Raw genomic sequence first — 25,104 nt, 5'->3', positions numbered from 1 at the left:
TCTAGGGACAGCACAGGGTCCCCAGTAGCTCCTCTGGAAAGATAACTCAGCTAATAATCAAGCTTTATGGAGAGGCAAGGATCACTAATGCTTTTTATAGGAATTGATCTCAAGTCTCCTTGAAGTTCCTTAAAATTTCTAACTCCCACTAACTTTGTTAGAAATTGTACACACTCAGCATCTCCAAAGATTAGAGTTACAATGAGAGACTTTCTTCTAATGATCTCACAGTACTGAATTTAATTATGGTTTACATCACCTTATATCATCTCTTGAGACTGAAAAGGATATTGTTACCATTTTACAAAAGCATGAGCTGCAGCATAGAGAGCTTATGAGATATCCAAAAAACTGTCATGGGACAAAATTAGCAGAAGAAACAAGAACAGTTTTATGCACTGTGCCAATGCCACCCTCCTGGTTTTTGGAGGATCTTTTGGTGATTTTGTAATATTTTTCTGGTTTCAAGAATAGCCCTTAATCGATCTCCAGAAAGAATCACACAAACAACTGGGAGAACTGAGTCACTAAAGAAATAAACTCGACTACGCACAAAGAATTCTCAGATACACACTCTAAGCTCACTGAAAAAAAAAAAAAAAAAAAAAAAAAAACAGACAAACTTCCTCTAATCCTCCATGTAGAGATATTACTTCCTAAAACAGACAATCAAAATATTCTAGGAAAGAAATATGATTACTTAGTTGAGAACGCCCATGAAAAACAAAGTATTATTTACAGCAAGGACAGGTAAAGATTGATCCTTTGCACCTGTAAATGCCTCTCACCTCATCTTTGAGGCTCTATACCAGATATCCATTACATATATTCTAAATGAAAGCATACGTCAGACTGGTAAAGAGTACTTAGGTGTCAGTTAGTTCATAATATTGGTCAGCAATGCACAGAAACACATTTTATATGAATTTTACCAAACAACTGAAAACAGTCAAACTGGATGAGATGAACTGGATATTAAAAAAAAAAAAAGAAAAAAAAAACCACACACACATTTGCATACCTGCTTGCTCAGCAAGCAATTAGGGAAGCAGGATACTTGCGAACTATCTGTAATTCCATCTCCTTGTAGAAATGGCATGTTCTTTCTGCCGAACTTTGCAACAAGAGATATTGCTTTCTACTGTACTCCTTATCTTCTCCAGCTAAAGTGTTGTCTGACCCATCCGACTCCAGTGCCTTCAAGATTGTTATCCTGGATTCTACTAGCTGGTCACAGACCAACCTCCTCATAGGTTGCAGTGGAGTTACTACGATAAGGGAAATGAGAGACTTCCTGGCTCTGTCTACAGCCAGTTTCCTAAAAAGCTCAGAGCAAAGATACTGTGGAGGTGAGAGACAGACGGACAGGACAAGACCAAACAGCCAACCTTACCTTGGACAGCTCCTCAGTTCCACTTCCTCCTGCAAAAAAGGAAAACTGTGTCACATTGGTGGGCAATAACCCCGGTGTAGTTAATATTTAAAGGAGTAAGATGAGCACAAGGCAGAGACACAAGTAACGAGAAGGGTGTTGTATTGCTCTTCACTTCAGAGCTTAGTCACGTACTTTCTGTCTCAATCACCTAATTGCCCTAAGCAAGTCTGATTGGCTAGCATCACCCAGAAGACACCATAACAGGGAAAAGACAGCAAGTCAGAGAAAAGCAAAGAAGCAGAGCACTATGGAGAAAGGGATAGGGAGTTTGCAAATAGACTTGGAGAAGGTACATAAAAGAGGGTGAGAAGATTAAAGGGAAGATTGATAGGAGAACTGAATGAGGAGAGGGTGAGGAAGTGAGCAAGAAAAGTAAGAAATCATGTAGGAGGGAGCGAACAAGACATGGAGATGGAAGAAATGTAAGAAAAAGCGTGTAGAAAAAGGGAGTGATAGAACTGGATAGTGAAATGGCAAGGAAAATGGGAAAATGATATGGAAGACACGAACGAGGGAGATGCAGAAACATATGGTGAGCACAAAATAAAAGAACGTACAGAAACATAGCAAGAAAAGGGTCCATATCATAGTGATACCAGCTTCTGGGGCATCACATCCTTTTTTAAGTACCTTCCTCAAATTTCCAAACCTTACATCTATGTCCCAAGACAAAACAATATTAACTGGTTCAGCCATCAATCCATTAACAGAGTAATGGATATACTTTGATCTCTGGGAAGGTGTTATTACGTTCTATCCTCTTAACAGCGGTCATAATCTTGACGCCACTCTGTGATTAAAAATGTAATTTTTAATCTGTTTAATTATGAGGATAGGTACAGTCATTGCTTAAATTTGGCTTTGGCACCATAAACAAAATAGCTGATCATGTCTACGAGTCAAACAATTTCCATCTAGTATCCAAATGATAACATCATCTGCATACTCATCAAGTGGCACGGATACAAATAAGAAAGTTTTACTGCTTACTTGCCCTATGACTTCTTCTCTAGTGAAATTCGCAACTCTTAGGATCTCCTAACAGCAAGTCAGACTATTTGGACTAAACTCCAATAGGAATGAAGGGAAACATTCCCAGGCTCTTACTTGATTATTATCAATTAAGTGTGGCAGTCCACACAAAAAGGCCAATCTTGCCTGTAGCCAGAGAGGTGTATTAGAAGTAGAAAAAAATATTAGAAATAAATTACTGCAATTAGAGAGATGAGCCCATTTAAGGAACAGTAAAACCAAGTACTAAGCAGTAATGAAAATACTAACCTCCTTCATATATTTTCCCTTTTTTTAGGCATGCAATTTGTCATTGGTCATGGTTCCCTATTTCTCTATCATAAGGATTTGTATCTGGAAAGCATTCTGCTAGGGTAGGAAGGCAAATAATAGTAATGAAAAACCTCATGAAAATTACATTCTATCAAGTAAGTGCTGATATAGATGTTCTGTTATCAAAGCCTTTTAAATCTCAAACAAATAAATCCCTCAATCAACATAAATGGGCTCTTGGGGGGAGATGAAGGAGGAAAACTACTCAGAAGACTACACTGTTGGATATATGGATTGGATGGATTTAGAATTAAGAAAGCATTTGTGAAAGCTTTTGCTTCTTCCAAAATCAAACAATTTGCTTTTTAAATTGAGCTAAATTAAGGATATAAATAATTATATTTCAATTGTGGATTTACAAATGTTTGGATGAAATAATTTTTGAGCTCAGTATCGTTTTTACCAAAGCAAATCACTATGGGCTCTCTTCATCTACAGTGATCTGCTGCCTCAGGCACTGCACAGTTCCTTGCTCCACAATAAGCTGACAGCTGACTTATTCAATAAAAAAGTCTGTCTGTCTGTCTGTCTATGGAAGACATTTTCTTATTTTCTTCCATATTGTATAAAAGGAGCTTCTCCCCTCTTGTAGATCTTAGCACATAATTCATGATGCCTAGCCTCAGGCTGGAAATCTCTGAGAACGGCTGCAGAATTTTGTTGAGCTACACAGCGTTATCCACCTCTCCTCCCCACCCAAATCAGTTCAGATGTTCTGGAGAGTCTCTGTTGGGCCACCCTTCACATGCACAAATCAGAAAATATTTTTTTCTGAGATCTTAAGGTAGTAAAGACATTTTGAGCTACTCTACCAGATTATTTCTTAATCTGGTACCAGATTATTAAGAAATAATCTGGTACCAGATTAAAAAATAGTAAGCCAATGGGATTTAATGCAACAATAAGCTTTTCTTTAATCATTAGACCATGGAGAACTTGGGGAAGTCGATTCATTCAGAGTTGCTGGGTCATTAAAGTATCTAAGCTGCAAAACTTTAGCTGCGGAACAAGTTAGATGTAAATTCAAGCCCATCTGAATGAGTAAATCATTGCAGAATTTATGGATAAAACATTAATTGGGAGGACTGTAATCCACACAGCTCTCTGGATCTTGGAAAAAATGTGGAAAATATCACGTCAGTTTATATTACTAAATTAGTAAAGCACAGTAAATGGAATTACTTACAGAATAATTTAAATAAATCAATTTTGATAACTTTAAACTATTGAGAGACTTGAGTTTGCCTGCGAAAAACTGTCTAGTTTTACAACTTTACGCCTGTGGAGTAGGATTCCTGTTTTCATCTTTGTAGTCAGAGATCTCTGTCTCAATTAAACAAAACAAAAATCCCACAAACAAATGCACATATCTAGTCAGGCTATAGGTTGAAGCAAATATATAGGAATTTAGCTGCACAAAAAATAAACAAATGATTGTAGGTTTGGATAACGTATCTACTTACAATGATTTACAATTATGCATGTACCTCCCTCTATGGAGGCAAACGGAGTCAGCAGATGCCTCATAATGCTTTTATTTCTATACTAGGCAAGGTTTATTCTCTCACAGCCCAAACATGTGATCTGAAAAGCGACGGCTTAGGCCTCTGGGGTTTTTTTGCATGCTGTTATACAACACAGAAATTCTTCTGGCAGCGTATATCTATGTCTACATCTATACAGTACTGGCTTTCTACACAGACAAATTAGTTTATTGTATTTCCAGAAGGAATGGATCTTATGATCAACAGAATCTGCCTTCAATCCTTCCACTGAGAGAAGATTTACAACTCAATGAAATGATGCTGGCCCTGTGCGATCAATGCAGGTGTTGAATTCTGTATATACATCTACAAAGTGGACACTAAAGACTAACTCCTCTCAAGTTATACGAGCACAGCCTTCGTTGCCCATTTTGGGCTTTCTTACTGTTCTGTGGTTATGCAGAAGCCATAAAGACATCAGATCTCTCTTTGAAGAAATGTCAGTAAGGGACACTCTGCAGAGATATAAAGTCAGCAGAACTCTCCACCAGTCAACTCACAACACAAAGAGAGCAGGGCAAGCAGAGGCCTGCAGAAGCTACGGCTATTGTCAACAGGATTTGCCTTCCATCCTTCCACTCAGGCCAAGTTTACAACTCAATGAAATGATGATGAGTTGAGCTATTCAGCACTGCTGAATCTTTCCACAGAGAACTGTTGCAGGCAACAAAGTAAAGGTACACTTCAGGCTACTTCAGCTTATGTAAGATAAAACTTCTAGGGAGGTTAGGGCTAACAGTGTTTGTTATGTGCCCGTTTCCTTCCTAGACTATGTCAAATTAAGGAACAACCACCTAGGGAAAGCAAGGTGCTAAATGGAAGAACATGAGGCTAAAAGCATTCATTAAGTCATTAGATATGCCTAATTCCCTGCTCTTCCTCACTTCTTGCTATGCTGTCCATTAGCGATTATTAGAGCAGCCATACAGAGCAAGGACTCACTGCTACCCTGTGCGGTGAGCCACACAGATCAGGTAGATACACAGCCTCCACTTCTGCTTGCCCTATTGCAAAACCATCTTGTATTTTCTACACATTCTGCAAACATAACAAGCAGCAGCAGCACAGATATCTGTGGGAACCGAATGAATCTGGGACCATCAGCAATAACTGCCTACTCCCAAATGCTATCTGAAAAAATCAGCAGTAAGAGCAGATTTTGTAGGTACATTCTAGAAGACACAGACTGAATTTAGATGCGGAGTTGACAACATGAAAATTATATATCCTAATACGCATATGCTCCCAAGTATGTGTAGAAATATTTATTAAAGCAGTCTACTTACTGTAAAGGAACTAATTGTTAGTAATTCAATGGCTTTTTAAAAGCAAGTTACTGAATGAGTGCAATTATAGAAAATGACACCTATTTAACTCTCAAGCACATATTGTAGAGGCATACCTGTAAAGCAGAATATGACCCACATTACTCAAGTAACAAACACATATCTCCATTTTTTGTGCAAGTTACACCTAACAATTACAATCCCTACAACTCAGTGAAAAGTTGTAATGGCTTGAATAGGTTTAAAATATTCCACTCAGAGGAAATGAAGAACTGCACCAAGACAAATCACCCTCTTCTTTCATGATGAATATCTTCCCATTACTAGTCACCATTACTTATGATGATTTTCCTTCAGTTATTAAGCTAATTCATTCACTCTGTGTTTTATTATTCTTTGCCCTAGCTTTTAGCACAGGGAGAAATGGAAGTTTGCTGCAGCGGTTTAAGGTGTTGGCAAGACTCAGAAGACTCTAGTTCAGCTCTCAGTTCCACTTGAGGCAAATTGCCATGGCACAGCTTACAAAGGTTGCTTCTGTAACTACGAGGAGGAAAGAGCAACATTTTTTGCTTCAGGAGCCTTAAAGATAGTGGTGTTTTATACTGGAGAAAAGTCTCATCACTAGAATAATGTATTCCTATTATCCACATGAGAAGCCATAAAGAAAATTTTTCTGTCAATATCACTGAATCGATACTAAGCTCTTCTGGCAGAACTATACGAGGTACTTCTAACCAAAAGAGCCATTCCAGCAAAGCTGAAGTCTTGTTAAAGTCTTGACGTTCATATTTCAGTTTCTCAGCTATAAAATAGGAATATTTTTTAGGATAAATACATTAAATTATGACATGATCATTTACCATGATAAGTTAAATCAGTATTTTAGATGATTAATCATAAAAACCCTGATACTGAACGTGAAATACCAGAGTCCTCTGCTTCACATGGATGGAAAGTATGCCCAGTGTATGGGTCTCTAAAGCCTCTCACTTCAAGTTGACTTCAGTAGGTTAAGAGTAATGAATATTTACTTAATAACCGTTCCTTTTTTAATGGTGAACACCTGTTGACTGCTTGTGCCTACATCCCCTCTGGTAACAAATTTTTCCATATTTAATTTAGCAACAGCTGATTTTATCAGCATTGTAAGCATGATTAAAAAAAAGCATTGAAAGCCAACTGACGCTCTTCAGCATCACATTATATAACCAAGATACAAAACGAATGTATATAGTGTTTTATACTTTTGCCCAAGTATTTGCTTTATAAAGAATGTTCCCTCAGGGAATATTCGACTAGTTTTTAAAAATCAATCTATTTCAATTCAACTTATTCACTAATTATTTTACTTTTAGTCTAATAAATGATAGACTGGTTCTCATGCAGTGGCAGTGAGTTATATTTTAATTTTGTAGCTATTTCTGCATAGCAGATATTGTTAATGAGATTTTCTGCTGCCTGCTGATGTAAAAATTTTTTCATGGAAAATATGTGCAGTGGAAAACAATAAAACACAACCATTTCATAAAAATAAATAAGAATATACAAAATATGTCTGAAAATAATGATTAAATAATAATATATAACCAACAATAAAATAAAATCATTTCATGATTTTCCCTTTTCTATTAGCTTCGTGATGAGAGTTCTCCGGTGCTATACAGTATAAATAGTTAATACTACATACACTGAGCGCTGTTGCGGAATTGCAGTCATTTCTAGATGACATGCTGTCATTCCACTCTTGCTTTGTATCTAAGCCTTATAGAGCTCATAAGTAAATATATACATACATATTTATATGCATACATACCTATATGGTAGGTTCTACTGACATGCATTTAATAACTAACAGTGAAAATCAGTATTTAATGGTGGAGGGTAGGAGTTTCCTTCAGTCTTGAGGCCACCTGATTTGCGTCCCTGACAATCAACAGCCCTGCAATTCCACACTTCCACAATAATGAATGTTCTCATAGAAAAACTGCTGTTGGAATGCAGTATTGGCAAAAATAAAAATTTTTCTCTCCTGTGAATTCGTAACATTAAGAACACTCTGAAAATACATATTCCAGTATTTTAGACACTTTTTGTTACCTCCTATGAATAAGTTACCATCTTATGTTTTTACCATTCTCTTGCTAAATTTCCCTCTCAAAGTCATGCATGCAGTCTGTCTTGTTCACAGAACCTGAAGCACACATTTTCCATTAAAATGTGCTGAATAACATTGTGTTTATGCACACTACTTTAAGAAAAACATCTTTGAAAGAGAGGTAATTCAAGCTGGAAAAGTATGACATAATCCTGCCATTTCCAAGACTTCTAAGTTCACATATGCAGCAGACCGAATCAGAATCAACAGGCTATAGTAGCAGTACTCCTCAAAACATCAGATGTTTATCAGCACTCTTCTGACATGGTATTTAATGCAGCCTGCAGGCAAATGGGATTTCTGCTGGGTTTTCTGCATTTCCATTTAGACCAATGGGTACTAGTGTTAATTGCATAGTTACAATTTCTGTGCTCAACCTCTGCCCCAGCTAATACACCAAATGGATGACGTTTAATCAGCCGGTTGTAACTAACTTGTCCAGATACAAGCAAAATCTCTATGGCAGAGGGTCACTGCATAAATATCTGGATTTGCAGCCTATTGGTTTCTACACAGAGCTGCTTTAAATGGTACTGATGTCCCAGATTTTCAAATTCTGACATTTTCATGCCTTCATGCCTGTAACAAAGATCTTAAATCCAGACATATGCAAGTAACTAAGGATATGCTGTTATCTGAATCACATTAAAAACACATCTGGCATGTTGTACATAAACTCCCTTTTCCATACCCCACATAAGCCATCCATGAGCCAGCTTCACCAAAAGCCACGTAACCACTCTTAGCCTGGTCCTAAATTTGGCTTAACAAGGAGTTCATATGAACGATAGCTCAGCATTATGCTTCCACAGCCATGTGGCTTCCAAACCAAAAATGACCCACTGCCAGAAAATGCAAGCAGATGGTTGCAAAAGACTATATAGATGTGTTCGCAGGTGGTATTTAAAGCCACAGACTTAGAAGAATAACCACAGCATGACTCATGCAAAACATGCAAAATTCAGATTCCTGACCAAATATTGCAATGTAAAAGGCAAGAGGGAAGACAAGAATCATTCACAGTCATCTGCTACTTCAGAAAGCTATGACCTATATCTAGGAATCAAAGAAAGGACATTAGAAGATAGAGCTTTATAGGAACAGGAGATTATTAAGCACAGAAGAGAAACAATTGCTTGATGCAATTACAACAGTAAAGCAAAATTTAACTCTCCCATCTGTGCTGTGGATCTCTTTTGTACGCTTTGAACTTGTTCCACTAGGTAACTCCCAGTGCTGTCACATGCCATCTATTCAAGAGCGCTCTGTGCTTCTCACAAGGGAGCTACAGATGGGTTAAAGAGGAAAATTTTGCCCTAATATGAAAAACCAAGCAAAGAAGAACTACGCACTCACTAAAAGCTAATGCAAATATTAATAATTAAAGAGACATCCTTGATATCATTCAGCTTTTCAATTTTCATATATCCTATCATTTTTCCCTTAATGACTTTCTGCAGGTCTAGAGGAAGGGTACCTTGTTAGAATGCTAGAAAATATTTTGTCCTGTTGTCTGACAGGGACTTTGTCCTGGGAGCCACCATTTTGTTTCATCAAACAGACTACATGAAAATAGTTGCACCAAAGATTAGGAAGCCTCTTAATGAAGTATTTTTAAAAATTCCTGTCTTATAACCGCAAAGACCTTTTAAATGGATAACTGTAAAATAAAAAATGTCCTCTCATTTGCTCAGGCCAGATTAACTTCTAGAGCAGCATCTGAATTCAACACACAGAGCAAATTTCCTCAACCAGGTATTTCCTGGGGGACTGAAAAAATACATAGACACATTGCTGCATTTCTGAATCCTGACATGGCAAGCAAAGCAGAGCAAAAATCATCTGCCAGTTCCACACAGCAGTGCCCAATTCCCATATGCCACCCTTTCTCCAGAAGAGAATTACTGTTTTAGTATGATGAGCTCACATCATCTATTCCACATTCATTGAGCAAAACAAAACAAAAAAATTCCATCTATATAACACAAAAGAGCTAACCCCAATCCCAGCACGCAGCCCCAAAAAATGGACTTGGTGTGCAGGAATTCTGGGGGGACCAGGGGAAAGCAGGTTTCCCTAGGCTTCCAAGCAACAGTTGCTGCAACTGAAGCTGCTACTGAAGCTTCTGGGGAAACCTCTGACTGCTACGAACTGTTCAACACCATCGTCTGGTCAGTGGGTCTGCACATTCACAGACCTGCTGGCTCTCAGGTGATTCTAATTCTTCCCCAAACTATTTCAGCATGCTTTTGTGGGGAGATTTATTCAGTGATATAGCACAGGTCCCTGCTTGTGCAGTGTACTTTCTGTTCCCATGGAAGTGGTAAAACCATTTCCATTGTCTGTGTTCAGAGCTTATCAAAGCCTGGGAATAAAGGCAGTCTTTCATCCAGGGAGCACCTAGGTAAAGAGATGACGGCCCACAATCTTTTTTTATACAATGTGCCTTTGGCAGCACAGTAGCCTATGCAGAAAAATCATTTCAAAATGTGTTTCTAATATAACTGTGACAGCTGCTCTCTGCCTGACAAGTAAAAGGAAAGGTGCTTTACTCGAAGAAGCTCCATCAATAATACTTCCTTAGCAGGGGCAAGGTTCTGTGCTAGTACGAGCTCTCAAAAATCAGCTTGGAATCTCTAGGGGCACCCACTGGTCACAAGTTCTTTTTCTTTTGAGGCCAGAATAAATAACCCTTCCTAAAAACTTATTCCGAATGAGTCAGGAGAAGCCTATTCTCCATATCTAGGACTTTTAATTTTTAGTTCCCTGTTTTCTTAGGGTACTTTTAATTCTTCCATGAACTCAACTGATTGTTTTTGCTGCAGCAGAGGATATATAGTTTTATGCTTCATGCTAACATGTTTCTAATGACACTACTGTTACGGATTAGTTGAAAGTATGTAAAAAAAAACAGCAGCACTGGTTCTGACACTGTACATATGCCTATTATCTAGGCACAGGATAGTCATAAGCCACGCATCACCACACTTATTATCTTGACTGAAATGGACAGGGGGCCCATTCTGAATTGTTGACTGCCAACATATTTTCTTTTAGGAGACTGTATGGATAAGAGTGTCATTTACACAAAGGCCATTTCACAGTGTTTTGTCAATGTTAAGGGATTTTAATATGGACAAAAATGTGTGTTATACCCATCTGAAAACTGTTTATACTTCTAGAGCAATCCAAAGAACCTTTACATAAACACCAATCAATCCCATGATTTCTAATAACTACCCTGTCAAAAGAGCTTTGGAGGACACATATATTTCCAGGTGTTAAGATACAGATGAATCCCTTAGTCCAAAAGTCACATCATTCCACTCAGCAAGGGATTTTTGCATCAGCATTCATGTGCTTGAAAAGGAAGGAATCTTAGCACCAGTCCTGAGAGGCAGAGAAGAGATACTTTTACTCCATTATGTTAGCTCAGGATAAGGGCCAAACGACTGCAGCCCTATCTGGACTCTATAAGATGAAGAGAGATACATAGCACAGAATTATCTGTACAGAAGCCAGTCATACTCCATCCACCGAGGACTCTGGGGTGTAAGCCACAAGTGCAGAATATGTTGCTGGCAGCACATCAAGGAAGAAATGATTGACATCATAGCTGTACCTTAGTTACTTATTCTTGAGAAAAGTGGTTGCTATAGCTGGGTTTCAACAGACAACATGTGAAAGCACAGTAGGAAGGATGGGAAATGCAGCCAGCCTAGCCAGGACCGTAATTACCCATCAATATCACCTTTGACTGGTGCAAGGCAGACCTACCACACTCTGGGATCCAGGCATTGCTGTTCCTTTTCTCCCTCTATCTGACTAGCCAAAGGACAGAAGTTGTTGTCAAAGTCTGCAAAGGACAAAAGAAAGGAGCAAGGTGAGATCCCTAGCTGGTGGAAACAACAGAAGAAGCAACAAAGATGGCAGTAGCTCAACAAGGGGAAAGTATTGGGGATGAGACTTTCTACCATATGAGGAAATGCTAGCAACATTAAAGACCAGAAGCTTCTTCCTGTACAACACTCAAGTGAAAGGGAAAAAACAAAAACAGAAAACAAAAAAAACCCACAAAAATTCAGTACATGAAAATTAGCGGCAGAGGCAGGCAAAGCTGGTCCCTTTACACCTGCATACAATACCTATACCAGCAAACTAAAAGATGTCAGCAAACATTCCTGAACACTGGAAAGCAATCATTTGTATCGTTAAAAAAATCCTTGGCAGGATTTTGGCCCAGGTCACCTAGCAGTCTCTTACAGTTCCCAAGTGGGGTTCAGGAATTGCACAGTCCAGGAACCAGGCCAAATAGATGATCCGCAGACAGCCACCAGTCCAGGAGGCTAAGAGAGCTCAACAGTAAGGGCACAGGCCATTCCCTTTCAGCCTGCCTCAGGTGCCACAGTGCAGCCTTCTGTAGTGTTACATGGCTTATCCCCGGCCCCTGCTGACTGGCTATTTCTCTTCATCTCCCCACCATACTTTCACCCTTAATACATACACAACACGCATTTTTTCCAAAATTGCTTCACTTCAGCTATATCATGTATAACCCCTTTCCTCACTCCCTCTACCAGTGAACTCGCAAAATAGTGAGAAGCAAAACCAGAACAGTAACACAACTCCTCCTGCCCTGAAATCATTCACGCAGTATGCATTGCATTCTTCCCACCACCTACTTATAGTGAGAGCTTGCAGATCAGGGAGCAGCTACTGTTCTGTGTTCTACTGTACTTAAAAAGCACAGCTGCATGCTTAATTGGTCTTTCGGTAGTACCATAATAAAATATAATTAATAATAGATTTTTGCCAACTTCTGAAGTTACATCACTATGCGAGTTTCTCAGTTTATTTCATCAGAGAAGCACTCTAACCCTCCCTAGTCTTCCAGAGCGGAGCAATCCACGTGTGAAATTGGGAGGCAAGCAAAGCACTCTCGAGTCATTTTTAATGGTGTGTGTTCATGATTCTCAAGCCAGTCTCATGACTTTAGAGTAAGTGAGGTAGATACAGTAAATGCAACTCTAAGTGGCATCACTCATTAACCACTCTACTCGTTAACCATTAAATGTTTAGCAGTAGCAAAACCTAACTGCAGTTCCTCAACTTTTGCAGTTGGAGTAATCCAACAGCAAGGCTAAAAGGGACTTTTTTACTTGAAGGCTAGACCACTGATGAGTAGAAACCACTACCAGATACCCACACACTGCCCAGAATCATTTCCTGGAGTTTGGCTCTGACAGCAAGGCATAAGCCTCCTCTGCTCACAGCTCCTCTAATCCCAGGAAACCTCCTCACCACCTGCTCAGCCCAGAACCACCCTGCCTCCCTTTTACAGCAGTAAGGTGAGGAGCCCCCTACATCAGTGAGTCAGCAGAACCCTTAACTCTTCCCTCATAGGTCTAGGATAAGACTGTGTATTGGTGTGGAAACACTATCAGTGTGTTGCAGCTCTCAAAACCCTTTTTCAGTGATTTGGAGTCAGATCATAGATTTGCCTTCCACACCTGCCTGCAGGCATGAGGAGGGACAAGGACATTTTTGCTTTTCCCTCTCATTATGAAATGTCTTCCCATGTTTGCTTAGTGCAGAGCATGGACTTGGCACTCCCTCTGTGCGTAAATGAGATGGGAACAACTGGAAAAGAGAAGGTCTGGAGAGAACTTTCGCACAATTGCTATAATGCACTGGCTACAGCAGCCAAAATACCATGGACCATCAAGAGTCCTATTCTCCAGAAGCAGGAGGAACAGGAGATAAATTATGACTGCTTGAGTCATGCTTCTTTCCTAAAACATTAAAGCTACACACCACAACACAAGGCTACATTTACAGGGACAAGGCAACTGGTACAGACATTATAAATGTGTCACAGAAGAAAGAAAATGTTATCCCACACAGAGAGCTCCTGCAAGCCTTATCCAGGTTACTATCTCGTTGACATCAATGGGAGCTTGCCTGAGAAAAGGCTGCAAGCTTAGATCCAAAAATAGGCTCTCAAAATAACACAGTTCACCACGGAGACAATTGCTCACATTAACCCTGTTCTTTTTAAGATACTAGCAAAAATTGCACAAGATCCTTCAGGGATTAAAGAAATCATATGCCTCAATATTGCACAGGGAGCAGAAGAGCTCAGTTTTTCCCTCAGTCCCAATCATACCACACCCTCTGACTGAGGGAAAAGTCTAGCTGAGGCCAGGATGAGCTGTTCGAGCTCAAAAAGAGTATGTCCACACAAAGATGTTGGTCATACAAGAATGCTATTCCCAGCGCCATTCCAACATTCTGCTTCATGGAAAGATTTCCCTGAAACAAAAAAAAAAAAAAAAAAAGGCCCTAAATTCCTCTTGTGTCAGTTCTCTACCTTTTTTTTTTTTTTTTTAAACCCTTCATGCCTGCAGGAATCTTTTTCAGGTTTCTCAGGCCTATATGTGGACATTTGCTGAGTGCTTGCTGCAGCTAAAATTCCTCTGAGAAAAAAAAATTTAAAATTTTAGGTTTTACTGATAAATTGTTTTTCCCCTCCCACTGACTGGGTAACCTAAAGAGGAGCAACTCTGGTTTGTTTTCAGGTCCTCACATACTGCCTGACCTCAGTGAGGGCCCTTTCCAATCTAAACTCTTTGATGCTTAGAATGGACTCCTTGAGCAATCACATCCAGTTATTGCCTTAGAAGAACTTGCAGGCACTGTCAGCACTCCCCACTTCCTTCACTTTACTGGCTCTGCTGGTTGCAACGCTACTGAAGTCTCCCTTCGGGTATAAAACCCTGTGAACGATTTTCCTCCATCACTACTCTCCATCTTACCCCAATTCAACCCCGGAAGCTCTCTTCTCCATTTCAAATAAGATATTAAGGTGATCCTCCCACCCTCACCATAGCTAACGAGCACCTTCACAACACGAAGCTTTGCTAGGTGCACGTGGCTGGTACAGAGAGGTTTATTCAGTAAAACAAGCTGCAATTCATTCTTGGACTCGAGGCCGGACACAGAAGCAGCTGCGTTGTATGCAACACACTAGTGGGTCTGGTTTCAGGAACACAAGCATTTACGATACTGCAGCCAACAAGGATAATTAACTCAGATTCTGCCTAAGCAATTTCTAATGTGTTCTTTGCCTACTGAACGCACCAGTGAACTACAGCTCGCTCCAACAGAGGACACCCAAGCAATTACAACTCCAAATGAGAGATGTAAAAGGCCTGCAAATTATGCTCTCTCTCCACCAGGAACAAGCTCACATTCAACCTTTTAACAGAGACTTCCTGAAGACTAACCTGGTGCCAGGAACTTGGCGGTTTCATGATCTGGCAGCGCACCCTCATGTCTGATATATTAAAAGAAAATATTTTTAAGAAAAAAAAAAAAAAGAAGAAGAAACTCATGGTGGGCTTTGACAGAATAACTGCCAACTGCAGACCGCTCACCTGGCCCCAAGGCCGCTAAGGCCCTCCCCGCCCCGTCCCCTCAGGCCCGCCTCAGCGCGTGGCTCACGAGCGTTACCGCGGTGGACCGTTAGGATTTGAGCTCCGCTGCCCAACGGGCGGCGCGCGCCCCTCAGGCCTCGCGCGGGCGGGAGCACCGCGGCTGCGCGGGCCGGGGCCGGGGCCGGGGCCTGCCGGCTGCTGCGGGGCTAGCTCGGGCGGTGGGAGCGGTGCGGAGCCGCCCCCCTCCGCGGGCACGGGCGTGCTCCGAAGAGCCGAAGCCCTCGCGGGGACCTGCGCGGGGAGCGGCGTAAGGCCGCGCCGGGGGCGTTGCACAGCGCCTGCGGGCGGAGCGGCGCGGAGCTCGCGCCGGGGACGGGTACCTCACGGCGGGGGGGGGGGGGGGGGGGGGGGGGGGAGGGGGGCGAGCGTCGACCCCGCCCTCGCGCCGCGCCGCGCCCGCCTTCGCGCTTACCTCGGCGGCGCCCCGCCCCGCGGCCTCCCCCTTTATTCCGGCCTGCGGCGGCGCTCCCGCTCCGCGCGGGAGCGAAGGAGTTAAGGCGGCCGGAGGAGCCCCCGCACCCCGCCCGCCGCAGCCGGGCCCCTTCCCCCTGCCCGCCGAGCGGCTTCCCTGACGTCAAGCCCGTGCACGGCGCCAAGCGGGCCGCGGCCGCCGGCGCAGGGGACGCGCTAGCGGGGCGGCGCGGGGCTCCGCGCGGCGGCGGCGGCGGCCCGGCGGGCGGAGGAGACGCCGCGGCTGCGAGCGCCGGCGGAGCGCGCTGCCCCGCGGCCGCCGCCCGCAGCCCCCGGCGGCAGCCAGCATGTCCGCGAAGGAGCGGCCAAAGGGCAAAGTGACCAAGGACAGCGTCACCCTCCTGCCGTGCTTCTACTTCGTGGAGGTGAGTGGCCGCCAGCGGCCGGGGGGGCCGGGGTCGCCGCTCCGCCGGGAAATGCCGCTCTCCTCGCGGGGGGGAGCCCGCTTCCCCAGCCTTCCCCCGTCCCGTCCCCCCCCCCCCAAACACACACACACCCGTCTGATGCAAAATCCCTAGATGATGCTCTGCTGCTTCCCGAAATCAGTGTCGAAGCCCCCCAGTACTATAAAGAGCCGGCATAAATTAACCTTTTCGTCGCAGTCTTTTTCAGTGGGAATTATTTCTAAGAGTTACTTGGAAAATGAACGGTCTGCTGAGCTAAATGATGCAATGTACACAGTATCCTCTCCGGAGGAAGACATGTTTCAAGATAGGCTTTAGGCAAACACTGATTGCCTTTTTTGGTAGAATATAAATCACATTCATAAAGGAATGCTTAGCAAAATAGAAATGCTCCCAAAATGATAATCAGTGGTACATTTTAATTGACCCCTAGATTATGTGCTTCCTCTAATAGAGCTAAAAATGTCCGTTTTGAAAATGGAATGAGGTTCTTGGCAAGTCTTAAATAGCAAAACCTACTATGGCTGCTCAGATGGTAGCAGGTGGAGTTGCAGAGACACTCGCTGCTTGGTGTGTCACTTGGAGGCATTTAGCCTCCTGGGAAAGTGCAGCCATTTACGTACTTCTAGCAGATCGTGAGGTCATGAGACACAGTTTAAGCTTCAAATTCACATCACACCAATTTCCTTTTTAATGACAAAGCAGTAAGTGTGAGGTAACTACATTTTATGGATGAGCAAAGTGTTTCAGATGACCCCACTCAGGGAAGTAACTGAGGCACTATGTAACTTACCTCAGAGACATAGTGTGAAAATAATGTGAAGAACTTTAATGGGAGGCTAAATAAGAATATAAAAATATATACAATATTTAAAATGTATAAAATACAAAAACATCAAAAATATGAAAATTGGGGAAAATACACAAGAAAAAAACCTTCCCTTTCAGGTCTATTTGAGGCACTTCAGAGGTTCTCTGGGATGCAGAAGGGGTCAGGTCAAGATGGGATTTTAGGTAGCAGTGGGGTCTTTCTGTCCCCTTAGCTCTCAGTAGTTACCAGGACATGGTTCAGCACTAGCTCAGAATAAATAGTACCAACTGGAAAGCTTTGCCGAAGTTGTTTCTGTGGCGTTATCAGGCGTATATCCTATCCATGTAACTAGGCCCACTCAAGAAAAGCCCTTTGATGGAAGGCTCTTCCTTTGCCATATAACTTACATTAGCTTTGTACAGAAGGAAGAGGTCAAGCTTGGAGAAGCCTTTAAAAAAGCTGGGGTCCCATCAGCCTTCCTCAATCTCTGGGCCATCTTTCATGCTTTTGGAATCCAAACAGGAAAGAGATCACTGGGCCTCACTCAGCTTAGGTGAATTTCTGTAGAGATCCTGCAAAAACACAAGAGAACTGTGCTGTTCGGTGGGCTGTGGTTTGGCCTGCAGCAATATGGGTGAATTACAGAGCAGCAGCACAAAATGTGTGCCTGCTGTTCAAGAGTTGTCTTATATAATATTAATTCCATACTTGTAGTTACCCTAGACGCTCCCTGTAGCTGTTACAAGGAATAAGACAAACGATTCTGCAAGTGATGAAGAAATTAGACTGAGCTTTGCGTGCAGTTTGCACAAGAAGCATGCAAGTTCTCCACTCTGGTGTAGTCTCTTTGAGATCTTCAGCAAACCATTTACAGCTAGATCTAAAAAGAGGTGGCGATCAGCACTGCAGAGCGTCTTCAGCACCCAGCTGCACGCAGAGGGAGTGACAGTCCTAAGGTAAGGGAAAGGGCTCCCAGTGAACTTTTAGGACTTCTACATTATTCATTCACAGGAGCAGAGTCCAGAATCTAAGCCCTTCTCCCTCACGAGTGAGCCCTAATTTATTGAACCATGGAGCTATGCCTCTCTTGGGCCAATATATATTTAGGTATTTGATACAAGTTAAAACAACATCAAGAGGAAAAACTGAGTGCGGTACACCTGAGACCATACATTGATGAGGAAATCTTTGGGGAGCTATCAGTCCTCTCCCATTAGACAGGAGCAGGATTTGAACTCATTTCCCACATTCTAAGCGAGGCTACAGATCACTTGGGTGAAAGGGTGACAGCAATTCAGATGGTATCTGGAGAGAAACACTTACCATGTGTTTCTTGTGTACATCCACCTTGCATACAGCAACGTGTGCACTAATTCTAATTGGACTAATGAGAATGTCTTCCTAGAGCTTAGTAGCACAGGAAGGTACTAGCACTTCATTTCCTTCTTGTGATGCTCTTGATGGCTTAGATTCTTCCACTGTGATTGGCTCAAGGAGAACCAGAGATTGAGTTGTACCTCATAAAGAGGGATTTAATCAACGATAACTTTATTGGCATTAGAAATTCCCAAGTGTAACGGATGGAGGGGTCGCCTGTGTGGCTGACTGGCATTACTCTGTTATATGGTTTTACTCTGTTAAATGGTAAGCAAGAGGTAAGTTCCTACTAAGATTCAACAAGAGCCAACTACTTTAGAAACAAAACTTAGCCAACTTACCTAAGGCTCTCTGAATTTATGTAACAGCACGTTATTCTAAAGCTTTTAATTTCACGAACATATAGCTGAATGAATGATGGGAAATAGGCTTTCAACCTCTAAAATAAGTCCTTTTATATGTTTTTTTTTCTTCTGTCACTCACTCATCTTTATTTACCCTGTCCCATTTATAGCAAACAGTCCCTCTCCAGTCTGAATTGCAACTAAACAACATATAACATCATTTTGGACCCTCAAACAAGAACATTAGGGTTTACTCACTTCCACTTTGCATTTAAGTGTATCACAACATACTGAGGATCTGGGCCAAAGGAAAAGCAAACTGTTTACAAAAATAAAACAGCGCTGATTTTGCTCTCAAACACTTGACAAAAGGAAAGAAATATAAAAAGGATTTTGGGACAAGGAGGAAATGGAAATTCAACAGTAGTAGGAAGGGGCACATTTGTGTTATACAAATGCAAGTTATTATACAGTTAAGGAAGGAAAATATCAGTTGCAACTGATATATTTTAGGCATGCAGAATGAGTAAAGACAGACTCTCTGCTTTAGAAGGACCTGATCTTTTGAACTAGCAGCATACAAATACTTAGAGCCCTGACACTGAGTTCCTCCACTATTACAATCCTTACAAATATGTTATTGAGTGAGACTACTCTATTAGCAAATATGTTTGGTGGCAGGAACTTCTAGGATTGGATAAAATATGATTACGTGGACTGCATGCATGCCAACTTTAAAAGAAATATTCTGGGCCTGAATTTAATTTCAGTCTAATTTAAGAATAATTCAAATTAATAGATTTAAATAACAAAGTTACAGCATAAAACCAATATGCCCTTCTTAAGATCACTGATTTCACTAGAGCTATTCCTCATTTACACAGGAAAATTAAAGGGAGGATCAGGTTAGAGCTTCAGAAGACTTAGAAATAAAAAGGAAATCTAAAAATGAAAAGAAGAAATGGGGCTTCTGAAAAATATGGTCATAAACTAAAAACAGTTGGAGACAATGAGCATTATGAAATATGTCATAACACATTTCTAATAACATGTTTTCAAGTTTCATGATTCATAAAGTAAAACCTTGATGAGTTATCCTACATGTCAAAAGTATGTTTTAGAGGTTATTTAAAAATATTCGGAGCACGCTTCTGAGAGCAGCATAGTTTTAGTTTTCCTTATGTGTCACACTGCTCACCTGAAGTGTGTAGTAATCAGCACTACCAGGCAGTCTGGCCTATCTTATTTCTAATTATGCTTGTGGCTTTTGGGGTTCTGTAGACTGTGTGGCTAATCTGAGCTTCATTTTCATAGCTGAGAAAGACAAAACTTGCCATGGAAATGCAAACTCCCTCTGGTCTACTGGAAGTTCATTTTCACGGTAAAAAGCCTACAAGACTCTAAGAGAAAGAAATTGGCTATTCCTGAAAGAAGTTCTGCTGTTTGTTACCTGACTGATTCTCTTCATTGTATTCAAAGTATATCATGACTATATTCACTTACAGATGAAATTTGCATGATGTCTCACATTTTAAATATGTATCTGGAAACTCCTAGGTTTATGTACTTTCCGTTCCTGGGAGAACGGACACACTTGCGGAGGCAGGACAGACAGATACATTTCTTCTTGGTGAAGGAAAACAACTGTCTCGTGAAAGATCTGTGGATGTTTTTCTTCTTCACCCACATGCTCTGACTTCAGAAACTTTTGGTTTAAATCCTGATTTCACAGAAGTCACTATGAATCTTGCCTTTGACTTCCGTGGTACCCAGGATGCAGGAATGCAAAAGCCCAAGTGTTGTCAGTCTGAGTCACTTGATGCACTTATTCTCCAGCTAAAGATATGGCCTCTGAATGCTTTGTTCCTGTGGCACAGTTTTCATCTGTTGGTTGCTTAACTTTCAGGGACTAAGATGGAAGACATTTCAGAGAGAATGTCCAATGCACATTTAAATTTGTTCCTTACCTTGTCCTTTAGACTCTTGTGTATGGTGCATGCATACAGATACAGGCAGTTCTCTTCCGCGGCTTTCCAAGGCAGAAACAGGAATTAATTCAGCCCAGACTGTTTGGGGACATGCCTTTCAGTATTGCTTTTACCACTTACTTTTATTGGTCCACAGATGAGCTGGAATTCTCACGATACTAGTCTAGCAGAAAGCACAAACATCTGCAACCAGTCATCAGCTTCCATTGAAATAAATGCATGTAGAGAACGTTCACTGTGTCTTAGCACCAAATACTTTATTTCCATTTGTTTCTAATATATACTGACAGAGCTAGGTTTGAAATGTCAAGTGTTTGTACACGTCACTAGGTAGCTCGGTGCCATTTCCCAGACATATCTGGATTTTTTTCAGCTATTCAGCCATGCATGACCCACCACATTTAAATTATGCAGTTAGTTACCTGCAAGTCATGTACAGGCATGACTGCAAGAGACATGACTATCCAAGGGGAGTTCAGTGATTAGAATAAGAGTATGGGGAGAATAGGCTATAGAGTTACATCTTTCTAAGAACAGGATGTTTGTATGCCAGTGTAAGAGCTAAACTACACCACTGTTTCCTGGAGGCACAAGGTAGTCACATTTTTCTATATGTTTTCTGTTATGGTGAAATTGGCCTTAGGGGGGGGGGGGAAAAAAAAAAACTATAGAAGCTGAAAGTATCCCCATACTGCAGCAGGAGACTCTGGAAGTAGTGTAACACTTTCCACATACGTTGCCCTTTTGTCTCAAAAGAGTCAGCTATGTGTGAGGGAGGGGGAAGAAGGGAAATACATTTAACAGTCTGCTCATTAAGCTGACCTTGTGCCATGGCTGACTCAGAGGATAGGTGTCAGTTTTATTCATAATAGCGCATAAGAGACTGCTCCCAAAATGCTAAGGGGCAGTCTTGGGCCCGAGAAGGCTGCTACTCATTCAAAAGCAGCTAAGACCGTTCATTGGCAGTCATCAATGTTGCATCCTTATCACCACCTCTAAGTGTACAGAAGAGCTATATAGCCTGCATACTACTAGCTTTTAGTAAAAGATAAGCAGAAAAGGGGAATGAAAAGGGAGGGGTCAGGACCACGCTAAGGCTGTCGTGAGAGAGAAAAGTGCTGTATCTTAGACCTCCCTCTCTGTTTGGCTACTTGCTTGGCTCGTGTAGAGTTTCAGCAGTTCACAGTGAAAGAAGGCCCTGCTCCTTTTTACCTACTGCACCATCCTCCTGGCCCTGTACCCCTGTAGTAAGAGAAGTCCTGGCTACATTAGGAATTAAAGGAGATTAATTTTTTCCAAATGTTTACCTCTTTCAAAAGTAGAAAATTCATACCCTTCTTCTGTGTTTCTCTCCTATAATCATTAAAAATCTCTCTTTCTCCCACCAAAATTAATAATGAACAGTCTAGTATGTAACTTTTGTCTACCCAGGAGCTGAACTATTACGAATATTGTATCTTGACTGATGATCCTGACACTTGAAAGTTCAAGTTGGTGGGGTGGGGACTGCTCAAAAGTTGCAAAAGAGCACGGGAGTAAGCCCCTGGAGAAGGGCTGGAACTCACAGGCTTGTCTGTCTGTTTGTTTTTGTATGCGTGGAAACCACTGGATTTGGGAGAGTAGAATAAATTGCAATATTTTGTAGGGATTAGCAGTTTTGTCTGTTAGAGATGGGTTTTGAGTAAACTTCTAGCTGAAATTTGGTAATACTCTAACCTGACAACAACCACCTTTTTGAAATGTTGCTTTTCTTGATTCACCCTAACTTTACAGCAGAAATCCCATAATGAACAGTCAGTGCAAACCCTAACCCCATTGTTTATAATTAATTATTGATTATAATTACTCATTAATAGATTAATTGTAATTAATCATAATAATGTAATAATGTAATGTAATAGATTAATGTAATTAATCATCAATTATATTTGAAGCCACAGCAAAAAGAAATTTGTTCATGGTATTTTTTCATGTGTTGTAAAATTTCTGCATACGGGTTTGTTTTATATGTATGCACATATTCTTAATTAAATTGAAATCTTAAAAATATTTTTAGATTATTCCTGCCTTCAAATATTTTTGGTAAAGCATTTTTATTTTATTGATTTTTCTCTGTGTAATTGCTGCTTCATACACAGGTATCAAAACAAATGAGCACTTTTAGGATTATCATGCATTCAGCATGAGTTTGAGATTTCTGGAATAAATAGGAATTTCATCACTTATATACATTTTTTTGGTCTTACACGTAGTGAGAGATTTTCCATTAAGATTTGGCAAAAGATCCAGAGGTTTGAGGAGTTATACTAAAATATCTGTTGTATTTCTAAAGCTACACTCTGATTGGCAGTAGCAGAACAATTCAATTAAACTCTAAAACCAATGCTGGAATTAGGGATAATTTAATTCTACAAAAATGGTAATGATAACAGATTTCTGGGGCACCTGGGATTCCAAATTGGGAGTTCATATTACATCCACTAGAGTTAAATCTGGGAGAAAAGACCATCGCATCATGTCTCTGCAGTTAGTTTCCACAAAACTTAGACAGTGGTGAGATAAAAATCCTTTACAGAAAAGACCCAGTTCCTTACAGCCATGGGCCAGATGAAACCTGCATCCAGAAAAGGTGCAAGAAGAAGCAGGAACTGGAGTTCAGAGAGAAAAGTAGAAAACCCTTTATATGGACTCAAATTTCAGGGTATGGCTTCTCTTTCAAGCACGAGGGGTTTAAGAATTCAGCTTAAAACAAAACAAACATATCTACAAACCTGACTATTCTTTTAAATCAAGCAGGGGAATATGGCAGGTCCCTGCTCTACATCCATCCTGTACCATCTCTCAGAAGTCCTCGTGATAGCCCAGTTTGCAATGCAAGTAAACTCTAGTCTTAATCCCAGCTCATCACAGCTGCCTCTCCGAGGGTGAGGGTCCAGCACTGGTATGACTGAGCCGGAGCCAGTACGAGGACCCTGTGGAAAAGCCCACAGATGGTAACAAGCAAGAGAAAATGGCAGCATTTGGGCAAGCTTGGACAGAATCAGAACTGGGGTCTTTTTATTTTTTGTATTTTCATCGTGAAGATGGCTGTAAATGAAGCTCTGACCAATAGCATTCAGAGCAGCAAGCAAACAATCTCCCTACAGCCGCAACAGGCAGATTTGAGCTAATAGTGAGGAGAGCAAAACAAATACTCCTGTCTTTTCTGCTGTACTCCATCTGTTTAATATAGCTGCCTCCCAAGTGTCCAATGAAAAGATGCAGGAACATTTGTTTTCATCTTTAATTAATTCTATTTAAAGGCATAATATTGCCGCCATGAAAAGAGCCCAATTTTGCACAAGTGTCCATGTGTACCCCACATGGAGTAATTTGCAAAATCAAAGTCTGTCTCCAGTAATAAAATGTATATGAGTTTTGAAAAAGGGAATAGCACCAGTCTGAAATATGTGGCAGCTGCAGCCTTTGCTATGCATCAGTAACCTGTATGTTAGTGCGCATGAGTGTTGATCAGACAGAAACATTTCCAGCATGTAAATACTATAATCAAATCTTTTGTTTTAAAGTTACTTGAAATATGTTGCCAGGAACTGACTCGGGTCCCACTAGAGCAATTCTGGAATGAAGTCCTGTTCTTGCAAATGGCAGCACATGAAAGAAATCTGGTATCTTGTATTAATCAGAGACTCTGAAGAGCACCCAGAACTTAGATGCTTCAACTCTCTGTCACTTGCATTAGGTTTCATAACCAGGCTGGATCATTACTTAGATATAAGAAAATAACAGCAAGACAAAAATTAATTGCTGGAATCCACTCCAGTTCAACTTCTAACTTTTCTACAGACATCTATTAGGAAAATGTCATAAACATTTGTGATTACGTCAGGTTGTATCGTTCCTATGTCTTTCTATATTTCAAAGTATTTAGCAATACTTTCCAGACCAAGAATGAACTCAAATCCCTGCTGAAGTTAACAGGAACCCCGCCAACTTCTCACCACTAGTCTGTCTTCACAAGAGAAGTATGTAATACAACATTTGTGTTCACATAATCACAGTGCAAATATTATTTCATAGGGGAGGAACAGAAAAGAGTTGTGTATGAAAGGTATTATTTCTTCTGCTTACCCTATTCCTGGAAGGTGTTCAGACATCACAGTAATGACTTCATTCCTGTCAGGATGAGAGAGGCCTGTCTTTTGTGAAGCACACAGCAGACTGTAACAGGGCAACAGTTACAGCAGTTGAAAGCTGTAATTGCTGTTAGTAGTTGGCTAAGAATAGGAATACCTTGTATTCTCCATCCCACCACAGGCCTCTTTTTTGTCTCATCCATCTGTTGTGCGTTGTCTTTTAGACCATGAACTCTTTGGCATGAGGACTGACCTTTATGATACATTTTAACAGACTCTATCATGATGCTATGGGCCTTGTTATGCTAACACAACA

At 41.1% G+C, this 25,104-nt stretch overlaps 2 protein-coding genes across 9 annotated transcripts in view; one reads left to right on the top strand and one right to left on the bottom strand.

The window, feature by feature from the left end:
- PLPPR5 (phospholipid phosphatase related 5) overlaps window positions 1-15,786 on the bottom strand; it is a 111,692-nt gene extending 95,906 nt beyond the window's left edge. Inside the window, exons 1-3 of one of the 7 annotated variants that reach the window (XM_068952340.1) lie at window positions 15,673-15,786; window positions 15,051-15,100; window positions 1,394-1,422 (exon numbers count right to left, since the gene is read on the bottom strand). The gene's annotated coding sequence lies outside the window, so the exon portion shown is untranslated. Of the gene's footprint in view, window positions 1-1,393; window positions 1,423-11,515; window positions 11,621-15,050; window positions 15,102-15,200; window positions 15,225-15,672 lie in introns of those variants that run through there. The other 6 variants (XM_068952344.1, XM_068952342.1, XM_068952341.1 and 3 more) reach the window with 6 other exon arrangements.
- A 158-nt stretch (window positions 15,787-15,944) lies between these two features.
- PLPPR4 (phospholipid phosphatase related 4) overlaps window positions 15,945-25,104 on the top strand; it is a 33,387-nt gene continuing 24,227 nt past the window's right edge. Inside the window, exon 1 of one of the 2 annotated variants that reach the window (XM_068952333.1) lies at window positions 15,945-16,096. In XM_068952333.1, coding sequence (XP_068808434.1) covers window positions 16,019-16,096 — 78 coding nt within the window. In that variant the 5' untranslated portion in view covers window positions 15,945-16,018. The remainder of the gene's footprint in view (window positions 16,097-25,104) is intronic. The other variant, XM_068952332.1, reaches the window with a different exon arrangement.

The sequence above is a fragment of the Struthio camelus genome, chromosome 8 (genome assembly GCF_040807025.1).
Source record: "Struthio camelus isolate bStrCam1 chromosome 8, bStrCam1.hap1, whole genome shotgun sequence".
Taxonomy (NCBI): domain Eukaryota; kingdom Metazoa; phylum Chordata; class Aves; order Struthioniformes; family Struthionidae; genus Struthio; species Struthio camelus.
The sequence above is the reverse complement of the archived record's forward strand: the minus strand, read 5'-3'. Positions and strand labels throughout refer to the sequence as shown.